We start from the raw sequence: 14,395 nt of genomic DNA on the forward strand, positions 1-14,395 counted from the left end.
TGTGTGTGTTGATAATTGTAGGAAATGCTAGATTTTAGTTAGGGGTTAGTGAAAATAATAATGATCATCTCTGCCAAACAAGTTCCTAAGACATCTGGGAACCCAGATCAAGGCGCCTGCCCAGCTTTGTAATCCTGCGGGAGTGTGGGCAGGAGACGTACGGGGAAGTCTGACACTTCCTGAGGCAACGCCCGTGCCCTGCGCTGCTCCCCAGTGCTTCAGGGAGCTGAAGGGGGGCAGTTCTTCCCTGTTGGTGTAGCCTTTCTCCGTCCCTCCGCTGTGGGACTTACCCATGGATTATAATTCAAGTTTTAAACGTCGCAAAGGAAGGCTGTTTACATTGGGTGCTGAGTTTATATGTGGCGCTCTTGTGACTTACTGAGCTTTCCGATGCGTTTTCGTTGTAGACAAAACTTTGAAGAGGCAAGTACCCAAAACCCAGGTTTTAACATGTTATTTTAGCTTAAAAACTAAAACTGCAATGTCATAAGAGCTTACACGCGAAGTTAGAACATACTGCGTCGTACTCCTCACAGCTCTGTTGTGCTCTGGTTATAAAACATTTGGCCAAAAGTTAGGAACACACAGCCAGGACCAGCTGTGTTGTGTGGTGTGTGCTCCTGGTGTCCAGTCAACAACAGTCTTCGTGTGATCAACTTTGTCACAAATCCTCCTCTTTCAGGTCACAGCAGTTGCCCAGCAGAACCAGGGAGAAGTCCCCGAGCCTCAGGACATGAAAGTAGCAGAGGTTCTCTTCGACGCGGCCGACGCGAATGCGATTGAGGAGGTCAACCTTGCGTATGAGAACGTCAAGGAAGTGGACGGTCTGGACGTCTCCAAGGAAGGCACGGAAGCTTGGGAGGCCGCCATGAAGAGATACGATGAGCGAATCGACAGGGTAGAGACCCGGATCACTGCTCGCCTTAGGGATCAGCTCGGCACAGCCAAGAACGCGAACGAGATGTTCAGGATTTTCTCTAGGTTCAACGCACTCTTCGTCAGGCCTCATATCCGTGGGGCCATCCGCGAGTACCAGACCCAGCTCATCCAGCGTGTGAAAGATGACATCGAGTCACTCCATGACAAGTTCAAGGTCCAGTACCCACAGAGTCAGGCGTGTAAGATGAGCCACGTGCGCGACCTGCCCCCCGTGTCGGGCTCCATCATCTGGGCCAAGCAGATCGACCGCCAGCTGAGTGCCTACATGAAGCGTGTGGAGGACGTGCTGGGCAAGGGCTGGGAGAACCACGTGGAGGGCCAGAAGCTGAAGCAAGATGGGGACAGCTTCCGCATGAAGCTCAACACTCAGGAGATCTTCGACGACTGGGCCCGAAAGGTGCAGCAGCGCAACCTCGGCGTCTCGGGGCGAATTTTCACCATCGAGAGCACTCGCGTCCGGGGCCGAACCGGAAACGTCCTGAAGCTGAAAGTTAACTTCCTTCCAGAGATCATCACGCTTTCCAAAGAAGTTCGAAACCTCAAGTGGCTTGGTTTCCGAGTCCCGCTGGCGATCGTGAACAAGGCTCACCAAGCAAACCAGCTGTACCCGTTTGCCATCTCACTGATCGAGAGCGTGCGCACCTATGAGCGGACCTGTGAGAAGGTGGAGGAGCGGAACACCATTTCCCTCCTGGTGGCTGGCTTGAAAAAGGAGGTGCAGGCTCTGATCGCGGAGGGCATTGCACTGTTGTGGGAATCCTACAAACTCGACCCGTACGTGCAGCGCTTGGCGGAGACCGTCTTCAACTTCCAAGAAAAGGTGTGTTGTAATTTGCTGCCCCCACCCCGCAGGGTCCCGGGAATAAACTAAATGCAGTAATGTCACTCCCGTGAACGCGGTAGTCCTCACATGGGAGCGTTCCTCATGGGTAGAGCACCGGGCCATGTGAGCTGAAGAGGAGAAGCAGCCCTTTTACTCACTGGGCTGTGTGATGGTGGTGGGGTTCTGGGAAGACCATTAAGTAACAGCCTGAGTTTAGAAACCAGTGGAGAGGGGAAGGACGTGGGAGTCCAACCGAGTGACATGAGAGCTTTATTACTGATGCAGCTGCACGGACGACAGGGCTCTGCAGTCGTGGCGCTTGCTGTCGGTCCACCCCAGGCCCCTTTCCAGACCCTAGTGCACCTGGGCGGTTGTAAGCCTCCTGGCTCTGAGCCTGCTTCTGGGAGGCAGGTCCGAGCCAGGGCATGCGTCTAGTGCTCACGCCGGCGCTCAGCGAGAGGAGGCACGGAGCAGGCACGTCAGATTCCTGCACCCAGACTGCTCAAAGGTCCCCCTTCCCTCCGTGAGAATACAGGAGTGGGGACCCCCGAGTAAATGGGATTGGCTATTCCTGGAAGAACTCCTTTGCCTTAAACATATGTCAATTGAGAAATACACATAAAAGTAAAGGGACGTGTGAATGGAGTTTTAAATATTCGATGCGCCTTCCCTTAGGTGGATGACCTGCTGATCATTGAAGAAAAAATAGACCTGGAGGTCCGCTCGCTGGAGACTTGCCTATACGACCACAAGACCTTCTCCGAGATCTTGAACAGAGTCCAGAAGGCCGTGGATGACTTGAATCTGCACTCCTACTCCAACTTGCCCATCTGGGTCAACAAGCTTGACATGGAGGTGAGGGATGGCTGGTTATGGCGCTTTTTGGTCGTCTACAGTCAGCCCGATTTTATAAGCTTACTAGTTTGTCACTGAAAAGCATTTTCCCATAGAAGTTACCAGCAGTAGTCCCGTTTCTTCTCAGGAAATCCCATTTAGCTAACGGTAGAGCTGAGCTATGGAACTAGCAACGCTCCTGTCTGTTCCAGGTTGCAGATGGTCAGGTGGGGGGAGTCTCTTCATCTTCTGAATACGTGACAGCCTCCTTCCTGCCCTCCCTGCACACCCAGTTACATATGGGGTTCTCCCTGGCCCTCCTTTCCAGGCATCCTTCTCTGACATGCTGCCCCTTCTCCACCACGCAGTTTAAAAAAGAAATGCCTAGGGGCGCCTGGCTGGCTCAGTTGGTAGTCCACGGGACTTTAGACCTCTGGGTTGTGAGTTCAAGGCCCATGTTGGGCCAAGAGCTTAATTAAAAAGGAAAAGAAATGCCTAGCAACGAGATAGGTCTTACTCCTGGTGTAGAGGAGCGCGGCTCATCCCTACAGAAGTATGTGGAGAGAGGGAAGTACTTGCGTGCAGCTGTGCATGTGTTTAAAACATACTTACCACCCACGTGGCTTTCTCGTTGGCGGGTGTCAGCATCTGCAGAGAGCCCCAGGGAGTAGGGTAGTTCATGGCAGAGCTGCTCGGTGGGCAGCTCCAAAGTACCTTAGTTATCCATTTAGGGAGAAAGGAAGAGAAAGCCTGTGACCCACAAAGGTACAGTGTATCCACACAGCACTCCCAGGGAAATTTCACAAAGCCCACTCTTCCTTATCTACTGGAAGTCTCGGGCTTTGCCACTGCAGCCTTTACAGCATTCCCAGGGGGGACAGATTGCACAAAGACACACAGATGTCCCTTTCATGGGACGTTCACTTGTCTCATTCCGTATCAGAAGACTTTCTTCTTTACTTGTTGAAAGAGAATGGGCGCCTGTGTCTGCTGACAGATGTTACTTGGTCTTACCTTGTCATGGTTCTACAGTACATAGAAACACGGAACCATCATGTCGCATACCTCAAGCTAATGTTGTGTGTCACTTATACATCAGGCTTATTCTCCAAATTGTAGATTATTAGTTTTATCTCTGAGGCTACCAGGAAAACACTTTTGTTTTGTAAATTTTCTAGTGAGTTGAGCAAACAGCAAGACCGTGACTGTATCTGGGTCCATCTCCTTGTCCCTTACAAGTCAGAGGGTTGGTGACTGGGTTAGCCCCCAGATGGAGGTCGCGTTCTCTGAGGCTGGGAGAGAGACCTAGTGAGGTGGGGATCCAGGGTAAGATGAAGGGTGGGGTAGCAACCGTCGTGCTTGACCTGAAACATTGGCTTCCTACCTGATGTGCTCATTAAGCTACCTTTTGGAAGAACACTGGTCTTTCATCCTGCTTTCTCTGTAGATTGAAAGAATATTGGGCGTGCGCCTACAAGCTGGCCTGAGAGCTTGGACCCAGGTGCTGCTTGGACAAGCTGAAGATAAGGCAGAAGTTGACATGGACACAGACGCGCCTCAAGTTAGTCACAAGCCTGGCGGAGAGCCAAAGATTAAAGTGAGTATTTTCCATAGCATCCAGTTTGCTGGTCAATCAAACAAAGGGTTCCTCCTTTGAAAAGTACCAATGAGAAAGTCACTTAACAGTGAAGAAACCTAACGGACAGCCCCACACCCAGGGGACCAAAGTCAGCGACACCAGTGCTGTCTCGTGCTCATTGTTTTACTCCGGCAATGTGTGCGATGTGGTGACACAGCCGCTTTCCCCTTGGTCTTTGTCCCCACAGCTCCCAGACTCATTCTGACCACGAGAAAAGAGTGTTAAGGTCATGAAAGACCAGGAAAAACTGAGAAAATATGAGAGGTTGGAAGGGATTAAGGAACTGTGACTACTGTGTGTGCTGTGGGGGGCCTGGGATATCGGACCAAAGTCAGTATTTTAGTTAGTAGTGTTGTGTCAGTGTCGACTTCTTCGTTTGGTAGTTGTACCATGTTAGATGGCAGCATTAACGGGAGCTGGTGAAGGGTATGTAAAATCTCTTCATACTTTCTTTGCAACTTTCCTGTAAGTCTAAAATAATTACAAAATCGGAAGTTTTTTAAAAGTGGGAAATCTTGTTTTTATTTATTTAGATTTTATTTTATTTTATTTATTTGAGAGAGGGAGAAAGAGAGAAAACAAGAGGGGAAAGGTCAGAGGAAGAAGCAGACTCCCCACGGAACTGGGAGCCCGATGCTGGACTTGATCCCAGGACTCTGGGATCATGACCTGAGCTGAAGGCAGTCACTTAACTGACTGAGCCACCCAGGCACCCCATAAGAGTGGGAAATTTTAGAAAAAATCTACACGAGATAAACAATCTCTGCTTTCTAAGCATACGTGCAAGAAATCATTTCAAGAACCCAGTGTAATCTGTACAAGGAGAAGTTTAGACTCTGACACTAAAATGTCACTTTTCACAAAATCTCAGCATCTCGTGGAAGAATGACTAGCACAGTGGTCACCACTCTGGACAGCAGTCCTTGTCTGTAAGCCACCGATTTCCCATTTGAGTGAAGAAGTGACCAGCTGAGGCCCAGCAAGCCTTCTAGAAGAAAATTTTGTTAGTTCAGGCTGTGCAAAAAGGTCGTGTCTGCTGGTGTGGGCGTGGGTTACAAAGGTGTCTGCCGCATGGTAGTTCAGTAAGCCATGCATTTGCGTTACACAGTTTGTGTTAAATTTACCCCAAAAAAAGTCTCAGAAAACAAGCCTAAAAGAACAGAAGGTAGAAACTTTGATGTAGGAGAAGCAATTGGCTGGTTTTGTTTCCCCAGGTGTTACCTTCTCGTTTTTTTCCTCTTAATGCTTGAAAAGTGTTTTCACTGTGGAATGTTACATATATTTATCCCCAGAGCCTACTTTTTAAAATACAGAGATGCAAAAAAGCAAATGAGTATGTCTAAGCTAAAGCAGTTATCTCATGGAGATGGGGTCGGAATTCTTGCTTAGCTTAAAGCAGACACTGGTAGGCGGCATGGCCTCACCTTGGCCTGTAAACCTTCCTCTGTGCGGTGCGTGTCTGACAGCTCGTGCCAGCCTCAATCCCTGCATCGGTGGCACAGGGTTCTCGGATCCCGGGGTCGCTGTGTCGGAGATCAGCCAGCACATTCAGTCAAACGGTGCTCCATTCCGCGGTGTTACATATTCACTGAGGTACAGGGGACCCAGGAGGAGCCTCAGCAGTGCCTGCCCCCTGACTCCTTACAGTCCTCTAGAGGGGGCGTGAAATACACAAGGCCACGTTCTCTAATCAGGTAACACACTCATGGTTCAGACTCGAGTAGGTTGATAAAATTTAGAGGGCGAAAGTGTTGTGTGTCAAAACCATTTTTTTTACTTAAAAAGCATTTATATCAAGAACATTTCTCTGAAATGATTCTAATGCTTTTTACAATCAGAAAAAAAAAAAGCTATAATTTGTATACTTTATACCCACTTTCAAATTTCAGGATTCGTAGCACCTGATTTTCCTTGAGGTGATTACTGAGCGACAGTCACACACATAAATGTTCAGTACCATTTAATTGAAAATGGCTCCTGGAGACATTCACCAGTCTATTAGTATGTTAGAATCACACCTGCGTGATAGATTTTTAACCAAGAAACGATCACATATCTCACGAATACTGACTCTGACATCACAAATGCATAAAAGCCAGTTTATTGAAACTGATTGCTGAGTAAGAAATGAAATCTTTGTCTTACAGAATGTTGTTCATGAGCTAAGAATAACCAATCAGGTCATCTACTTGAATCCGCCGATCGAAGAGTGCAGGTACAAGCTGTATCAGGAAATGTTTGCCTGGAAGATGGTTGTGCTGTCTCTTCCCCGGATCCAGAGTCAGAGGTACCAGGTGAGCCTTCCCGGCACCCTCACCATGACCCCTCGGACCGGGCCCCCCCGGGGCTCTGTGGCACCACTGCTCCGTCATGCCTCTTTAAATTCTGCTGTTGTCTGTCTTCTCAGTCTGTACACTTGGGGCCCAGCACTCTAAGGGGAAGCAGAGGAGGCTTGTGTGACCTGACAGTTCTCCTGGGCTGCCTTTCCGAATAGTTGCCTCTACAATTCCGATCTCGGTAGTTTCGTAGAAGTTCCCTCCATGAACTTCTCTGGGAATTTTAATTCTGGTTCCTCCCCACCCCCACTTACTATAGAGGTTTCCAGATACGCGTGAAACTAGGAGTCTCATGAACTCACACCAGCCTGCTTTGTTTATTATCATGTGGTCAATTTAAATTTTGATCCCTTTTCATCCACCAGATTATTTCAAAACAAATCCTAGTAATAATGTGCTTCTGGAGCAAAAGGAAAACCCAAAAGACTAGGTAGTCCTTGGTCTCTAAGCAGTATTACTTCGCATAAGCAGACCTCCAGAGCCTGTTAGGCCAGCTCTTCTAGAAGCTGTTAGCTTTGCACCAGATGCAACATGGGCTGAGTCCTTAGAATTTTTTGCTGTGGCAACCACCTATAGACTCACAGTCCTGACAGTGATTAGCCCAAACTTGGCAGTGACCAGCTAATCAGGACCAACTGTGAATACTGGTTCCTTCCGCTCTGGGCAGTTTGTACAGACGGCAGGATATTTCTTGTCATGTCCTGTTTTTTAACCAGCCATGTTTCTGTTCATCTCCACATCTGATGGAAATGAAGCCAGCCCCTCTTCTGCTGGGTCCCATGCCCTTGCTCTGTGGCTCAGTCTCCTGTCTGTGAATAAGCCTGACCCCTGTCACCCTCTAGCCATCTTACTTCTTGGTTCTCTTGGTAAAAACATAGAGGACTTGTCTACACATCTGCTCTAGGTCCCTACTGCTCAGACGTGAGGGTCCCCGGCCTTTCCCTGTCACTGTGGCAGCCTTCTCAGCCTGAGAAGTGGCAGTGGCAGGATGTGACAGGTGCGCACCCCCTCCTGCTGGATATGCTTGTTCCTCTTGGCTGTCCTGCTTTTCCTCCCACTCACTGGCCAGTCTCCTCTGCTGGCTCCTCTTTGGCTCTCCTCCTTCCAGCCTCTACCTCTCTCTGTGTGCTGCCCGCCCCAGAACTCTGTCCCACACAGTCCACTCACTGAATGCTGGCCATGTGTAACAACTCCGTTCTCACATCTCTAGCCCAGCCTTTGTCTTGACCTCCAGACCCATCTCTCCTACTGGCTCCCGGGCGTCTCCACCAGACTGATGGGTGCCATGCACTGAACGCACCTCTGACCCCTCCCTCAGACTTGCCCCCACCCCCAGTCTTTCCTTTCCCCACCTTCAGCCCACTCAGGCCTAAGTCGAGGTGTCACCCTGGCCTCCCACTGTCTCCGTCTTCAAAATCAACCTTGATCTTTTTTGCCCACATCCACTGATACCACCAATCCAAGGTACTGTCACCCCTCACTGGGGTTCTTTGGGGTCCCCCTGACAGATCTTTGTGTTTGCTTTTGCCGCCCTAAAACCTATTTTCAACACAGCAGCAGTGTAAGACTTAGATTTCATGTCAGTCCTGACACTGGTCTTCCCAGTGCCCACTGATGGCTTCCTGCGCCACCCTGCATGAAAGCCACGTCCCATGGCAGAGCCCTGGGCCCCACCTAATATGCTGCTTGTGGCCTCTCTGACCTGAGCGCCTGCATCCCACTCACTGACTCTGCCCCGGCCACACTGGCCTCTCACTCTCCTCAGACAAGCTCTTGCCCCTGGGCCTTCGCACTTGCTGACCTCTGCTCGGAACCTGTGGTAGCAACGTGCTGACATAGCATACTCCCTCCCCCAGTCCTGCTCAGTGGGGCCTTCCCTGACCTCCCCCACCCCGTACTCCCAGCCTTCCTCCTTCCTGCTTTGTCTCCAGAGCGCTGCTCACCCGCTAATGTTCTATGTAGTTTGCTTTTCCCTGTCTTTCCTCCCACGGAATAGAAGTCTGTGTGAGCAGAGATTTTTGTCTGGCTATTTCTCGTGCCTAGAACAGTGCCTGGCACATAGCCAGTGCTCCGCTCATTGACGCGATGGCTGGTCATCACTTCCATCATCCAGGCTGGTGTAACTGTGCAGTCACGGTCATCTTAGTCCTTTAGACCTCACCTTTGGTGTTCCACTGCTACGGAGAGGCTCTGCTCCCAGGGCTCGGAGAGCTCTGTAACTGCTTTTACGTAGTGACACCGCATGCTCTAGCTTGTGGTTGGTCTAACGTTCCCTTTATTGGCCGATGAGTGAAGTACGAGTAGGCCTCTGATTTCTCGTGGCTGGGGTAAGGGGACATTAAATGCCAATTTTATAGCAAGCTATTCCTGCAGTTCATTTGAATTCAGTGAAAGGGGCTCTGAGATGAACATTTTGTATATGCTGTTTGTGCTCCTTCCACCTCTGCTTCCTTAGGTGGGCGTACATTATGAGCTGACTGAAGAAGAGAAATTCTACCGGAATGCTCTAACGCGGATGCCTGATGGCCCCGTTGCCCTAGAGGAGTCCTACTCTGCGGTCATGGGCATCGTGACTGAGGTCGAGCAGTACGTCAAGGTGAGAAACTCGCAGTGTCGTTCAAATATTGCTGTAGAGTCTATTTTAATGTAGTGCGTATGCGGTCTAATAAAGGTGGGAGCTAAAATCTGTGCACTGTGTATACCGTGTGATACACTAGATAACGCTTACTTTAAACAGTCAGCAGTAGAGCAAATCTTACAGTCTATTAACTCACATTTCAGAGAACAGTGTATTTTTTTCTTTTAATATGAAAATTCTGAGAGTTTGAAGTGAATTTTTCTGGCAGTGTTGAAAGTGAGTCTTTTTAATGAAATATGAACGTCCTATGCACGAGTGGTCTGCACAGTGAGAAGCCGGCTGTGTGCTTGACCGTGCCCTTCGCCTGCAGGTCTGGCTTCAGTATCAGTGCCTGTGGGACATGCAGGCTGAGAACATCTACAACAGACTGGGGGAAGATCTCAACAAGTGGCAGGCTCTCCTGGTTCAGATAAGGAAGGCCAGAGGCACTTTCGACAACGCAGAAACCAAGAAAGAGTTTGGGCCGGTGGTTATAGATTACGGCAAGGTGAGCTCTGCTGTCTTGTCACAAGGGGTGGAGGTGGCTGGCTCTCGAGGCAGCGTCTGGTGTGGGACAGGGATGCAGCTGAAGCCCGACGGAGCTGACGGCCTGTTGTCGGGGGCTCGTTCACCTGCAGGTTCAGTCTAAGGTGAACTTGAAGTACGACTCTTGGCATAAGGAGGTTCTCAGCAAATTTGGGCAGATGCTCGGATCAAACATGACGGAATTCCACTCCCAGATCTCCAAGGTGAGGAAGCAGGATCCTGGCAGTGGGACGAGTCTGCTGATGACCTGGGCCCCGCGTTACCCTTCTGTGTTCTCTCCGAACAGTCACGCCAGGAGCTGGAGCAGCACTCGGTGGACACGGCCAGCACCTCTGACGCAGTGACCTTCATCACCTATGTGCAGTCTTTGAAACGGAAGATCAAACAGTTTGAAAAACAAGTTGAGGTGAGCTCCGGAAACAGTTCAGAGTCTCAGGATCAGCCTGGGAGGTGCTTCGAGTTAGGTCCGCACAGTCCGCAAGCCACCAGCTTGACCCACCTGCTGAGCTGGTTTAAAGGCGGATCCTGGTGTCCCAGGGTCTGCATTTTAAACAGCTCTGCAGGTGACTTCTAAGCACGTGGAGGTTTGAGAACCACTCTGTCTTGCCTTTTAAATCTTGGACGTTAGCTGTTGATCTTTAAGTCACACATGCATTGGTTTTTCTAACTTGGAAGGAGGAGGGGATGCGCCTCAGCAGCGCGCCTTCTGTCCTCTCAGGGCCGCTCGGGCGCAGCCGGGTGTGGGGTGTACCAGCTGCCACAGGCTTGGGCCATGCTGCTTCCTGGGTGACGCACTCCCTGGGCAGGTTTCTGGACAAGAGCAAACATACTGATGTTCTGTATTCTAGAGCCGCAGGGTGTCTTCCTTTTACATGGAATCTGACAACAGTTTCTATTGTGAAAGAAAAAAAACCCTCTGTTTTTCACCTCTCAAAGCTCTACCGCAATGGCCAGCGCTTGCTGGAAAAGCAAAGGTTCCAGTTCCCGCCCTCCTGGCTCTACATCGACAACATTGAGGGCGAGTGGGGGGCCTTTAACGACATCATGCGGCGGAAGGACTCTGCCATCCAGCAGCAGGTGGCGAACCTGCAGATGAAGATTGTGCAGGAGGACCGGGCTGTGGAGAGCCGCACCACAGACCTGCTGGCGGACTGGGAGAAAACCAAGCCTGTCACGGTGAGCCCCGCCCGCCACACCCCAGCCCCGAGGCAACCTCCACTGCGAATCCATGTCCTTTCTCCCACGCTAAAGGCTTTGCTCTGACTTATATTCCAGTGTGAGGAGTTACCTTTTTGTAACTTAAACAGCACTTACCAACTTAGAGCTCTTTTTTTTTTTTTTTAAGATTTTATTTATTTATTTGACAGACAGAGATCACAAGTAGGCAAAGAGGCAGGCAGAGAGAGAGGAAGGGAAGCAGGCTCCCTGCTGAGCAGAGAGCCCGACGCGGGGCTCGATCCCAGGACCCTGGGATCATGACCTGGGCCGAAGGCAGAGGCTTTAACCCACTAAGCCACCCAGGTGCCCCAACTTAGAGCTCTTTTTATGTAGAAGCCCTCGTGACGATCATTTAAGTCAGCAGGTGGTTTTAAAAATTTAAGGTTTTCTGTTCTTAAGTTAGTCTCTTACTTAGGCATACTCAAAAATTAGAATTCAATTTCTCGCAGACACAGGCCGAGCCTCACGTTGGCATGTGCTGTGGGAGGCAGGTCCTGCCATCCTTGTTGTCATCATTGCTTCTGTACCCAGGACCTGCCCCTTCATTCCTCTTGGTTCATTCAAATATTTACTGAGCACCAACTGTGTTCCAGGCAGTGGGGACAGAGCAATGACCAGGAGGGACACTGCAGTGGGAGAGGCAGGTGAAAACGAGCATGGAAGACATGTATTTGAGTCAGATGGGGGTCGGTGCCATGGGGAAGGGCCCAGGCGGACGAGGAGTGTTGGTAGTATGCTGCCTTACAGGGAGGGTGGCGTCTGAGGGGAGACCTGCGGGAGGAAGGGGAGCTGGCAAGTCACGTAGTGGCGGGGAGGGGGTTCATTAGAGGCGACAGTGTGTGCAAGGCTCAAGCAAGTACAGAACCGTGTACCTGGTTTCCTGGGGGAGTTCAGTCTGATTTGTTTAGACATGAAAACAGGAGCATAGACAGGGGAGAAGAGGGGGCAGATGGGTATGACACTCCGAATGTTAATCTGGTGTTCTGGTTGGGGTGTAGGAGTTCCACAGGAGGCCTGGTGACAGATCTAGCCTCCCTCCTACTCAGCAGAGCTCCGTCCTGCCTCAACCCTGCCTGTGCTCTTGGACCCAGAGGTCCGACTTTGTGTTTAATTCTGGTTCGAAGGCTGCTGTTTTAAGAAGCCCTTTGCTTTCACAAGTGCCAGGACTGTAGCTTTGCAGAATGCTGGCTCTAGCAGGGGAGTGAGTATTCCTCAGTAGGCAAGATTCTGATCACCAAAATTTGAATATTGTTTATTGCCATTTTTTGCTAGTAATATGTTACAGTTTAATTTTTTTATATTTTATCTAGTCATTTTCAAATTATTGAAGAGTCAGCAAATCATAGTTTAATTCTCAACTAGAGGCCATTTCACTGAGGACCACTTGATTTCCCGTCCCTCTCTCAGTAACTGATGCAATGACTGTGTGCCTCAGGGAGGGCATGGCTGGCAGCCGCCCCCCCCCCCACCCCGCCCCGAGAGCCCCGTGCCCTCATCGGGAGAGGCCTGCTCCCAGCCCCAGTCTGTCCTGACTCTTCTCTTCCTGTCTCCCCGGGCACTTAGTGAGATGGTGGCTAAATGGAGTGGTACTCCACCTTCTTGTTTCTTTTAGTTTATCTTTTTGTAAGATTTTTTTTTTTTTTTTCTTATTTGACTGAGAGATCACAAGTAGGCAGAGAGGCAGGCAGGGGGGCGGGAAGCAGGGTTCCTGCTGAGCAGAGAGCCTGACTCGGGGCTCAATCCCAGGACCCTGAGACCATGACTCAAGCTGAAGGCAGTGGCTTAACCCACTGAGTCACCCAGGCGCCCCCTTTTTTCTTATTTTTAAATACATGTTGATTCAAGTCATCTCTGTACCCATCACAGGGCTTGAACTCACGACCCAGAAATCAAGTGTCACACGCTCTTCCGACTGAGCCAGTGAGGCACATCAGTGCTCTCTACCTTTCTTATTCACGCTTTGTTTATGTCAGATACAGGAGTAAAAGTTACATTCGTTAACATAGATCATAAGCATACATCTTGCTGAAGAGGTACTTAAACAGAGACATGTTTAAGGAACCACAAATTTCCAGACTCACCGCAGGCTCTCCCCACCGTTTCAGAGCCCAAGCAGGCATCTCCTGAGACTTAGCTCTGCAATTCCACACTTTCCTTGCAGGGCAATCTTCGCCCGGAGGAGGCGCTTCAGGCTCTTACCATATATGAAGGTAAGTTCGGCAGGCTGAAGGATGACCGGGAGAAGTGCGCAAAGGCCAAGGAGGCGCTGGAACTGACAGATACAGGACTTCTCAGCGGCAGTGAAGAGCGTGTCCAGGTACGGACCGCGGGCGGTAGGGGTAGGGCTCCTCATCCTCGATCTGCCCTTGACCAGGGCCTTCTCAAGGGCCCTGCCAGACCTGCAGTGGTTCCTGCGTCCAGAGGCTCACTGCTGCGCTGTCGCCGTCACAGGTGGCCTTAGAGGAACTACAGGATCTCAAAGGCGTTTGGTCAGAACTTTCCAAGGTCTGGGAGCAGATTGATCAGATGAAGGAGCAGCCATGGGTCTCCGTCCAGCCTCGGAAGGTATACCTAGTCCCAGCGGCTGTTGTGTGCCCTCACGTGTGGGGAGTTGTAGGTTTCGCTTAGAAGCTTTGTCCACCTGGCGTGAGTTTACCAAGTGTCACAGGGTGGTCGTTTACGGATTTCGTCTGGACTGATATAAAAATGTGCTTCAAAACCAGGTGGTTTTTTTAAATTACTTACTTTATTTGAGATGAGAGAATGAGATGGAGCAGGGGAGGGGCAGAGGGAAAGGGAGAAGGAGAGAAGCATACTCCCTGCTCAGTGCAGAGCCTGACGCGGGGCTCAGTCTCCTGACCCTGACACATTGACCTGAGCCGAAGTCAAGAGTTGGACGCTTAACCAACTACTGCACCCAGCGCCCCTTAAAAGCATTTTATAAGATATTCGCCATTTAAAGAACGTGTTGGCAAACTAAATACCACCTTTTCTCTCCACAGCTTCGACAAAATTTAGATGGCCTCCTGAACCAGCTGAAAAACTTCCCCGCGCGATTACGGCAGTACGCATCCTATGAGTTTGTCCAGAGGCTTCTGAAAGGTTACCTGAAGGTAGTGAGTCAGGGCTGGGGTCCCGGGCGTCCGCTAGGAGCACGGCTGCACAGGTGATCTACTGACTCTCTCCACAGATAAACATGCTGGTGATTGAGCTGAAATCCGAGGCACTCAAAGATCGCCATTGGAAGCAGCTGATGAAAAGGCTTCATGTTAATTGGGTTGTTTCTGAGCTAACCCTTGGCCAGATCTGGGATGTTGACTTGCAGAAAAATGAAGCTATTGTCAAGGACGTGCTACTTGTGGCACAAGGGGAGATGGCTTTGGAAGAATTTTTGAAGCAGGTAAATAATAGACCGGTAGCCATTTTTATGTCCCGTTTCTAGC

The 14,395-nt window shown here is 50.2% G+C and overlaps 1 protein-coding gene across 1 annotated transcript in view; it reads left to right on the forward strand.

Moving 5' to 3' along the window:
• The window catches only part of LOC111148600 (dynein cytoplasmic 1 heavy chain 1), a 67,992-nt gene that overhangs the window by 15,200 nt on the left and 38,397 nt on the right, over positions 1-14,395 (forward strand). Inside the window, exons 8-20 of the mRNA XM_022505303.1 lie at positions 683-1,759; positions 2,438-2,617; positions 4,044-4,193; positions 6,383-6,529; positions 9,027-9,167; positions 9,520-9,696; positions 9,827-9,937; positions 10,021-10,140; positions 10,671-10,910; positions 13,114-13,269; positions 13,404-13,517; positions 13,955-14,065; positions 14,143-14,352. Coding sequence (XP_022361011.1) covers positions 683-1,759; positions 2,438-2,617; positions 4,044-4,193; positions 6,383-6,529; positions 9,027-9,167; positions 9,520-9,696; positions 9,827-9,937; positions 10,021-10,140; positions 10,671-10,910; positions 13,114-13,269; positions 13,404-13,517; positions 13,955-14,065; positions 14,143-14,352 — 2,934 coding nt within the window. The remainder of the gene's footprint in view (positions 1-682; positions 1,760-2,437; positions 2,618-4,043; positions 4,194-6,382; positions 6,530-9,026; positions 9,168-9,519; positions 9,697-9,826; positions 9,938-10,020; positions 10,141-10,670; positions 10,911-13,113; positions 13,270-13,403; positions 13,518-13,954; positions 14,066-14,142; positions 14,353-14,395) is intronic.

The sequence above is a fragment of the Enhydra lutris genome, unplaced genomic scaffold (assembly GCF_002288905.1).
Source record: "Enhydra lutris kenyoni isolate GAN:26980312 unplaced genomic scaffold, ASM228890v2 scaffoldscaffold20, whole genome shotgun sequence".
Taxonomy (NCBI): domain Eukaryota; kingdom Metazoa; phylum Chordata; class Mammalia; order Carnivora; family Mustelidae; genus Enhydra; species Enhydra lutris.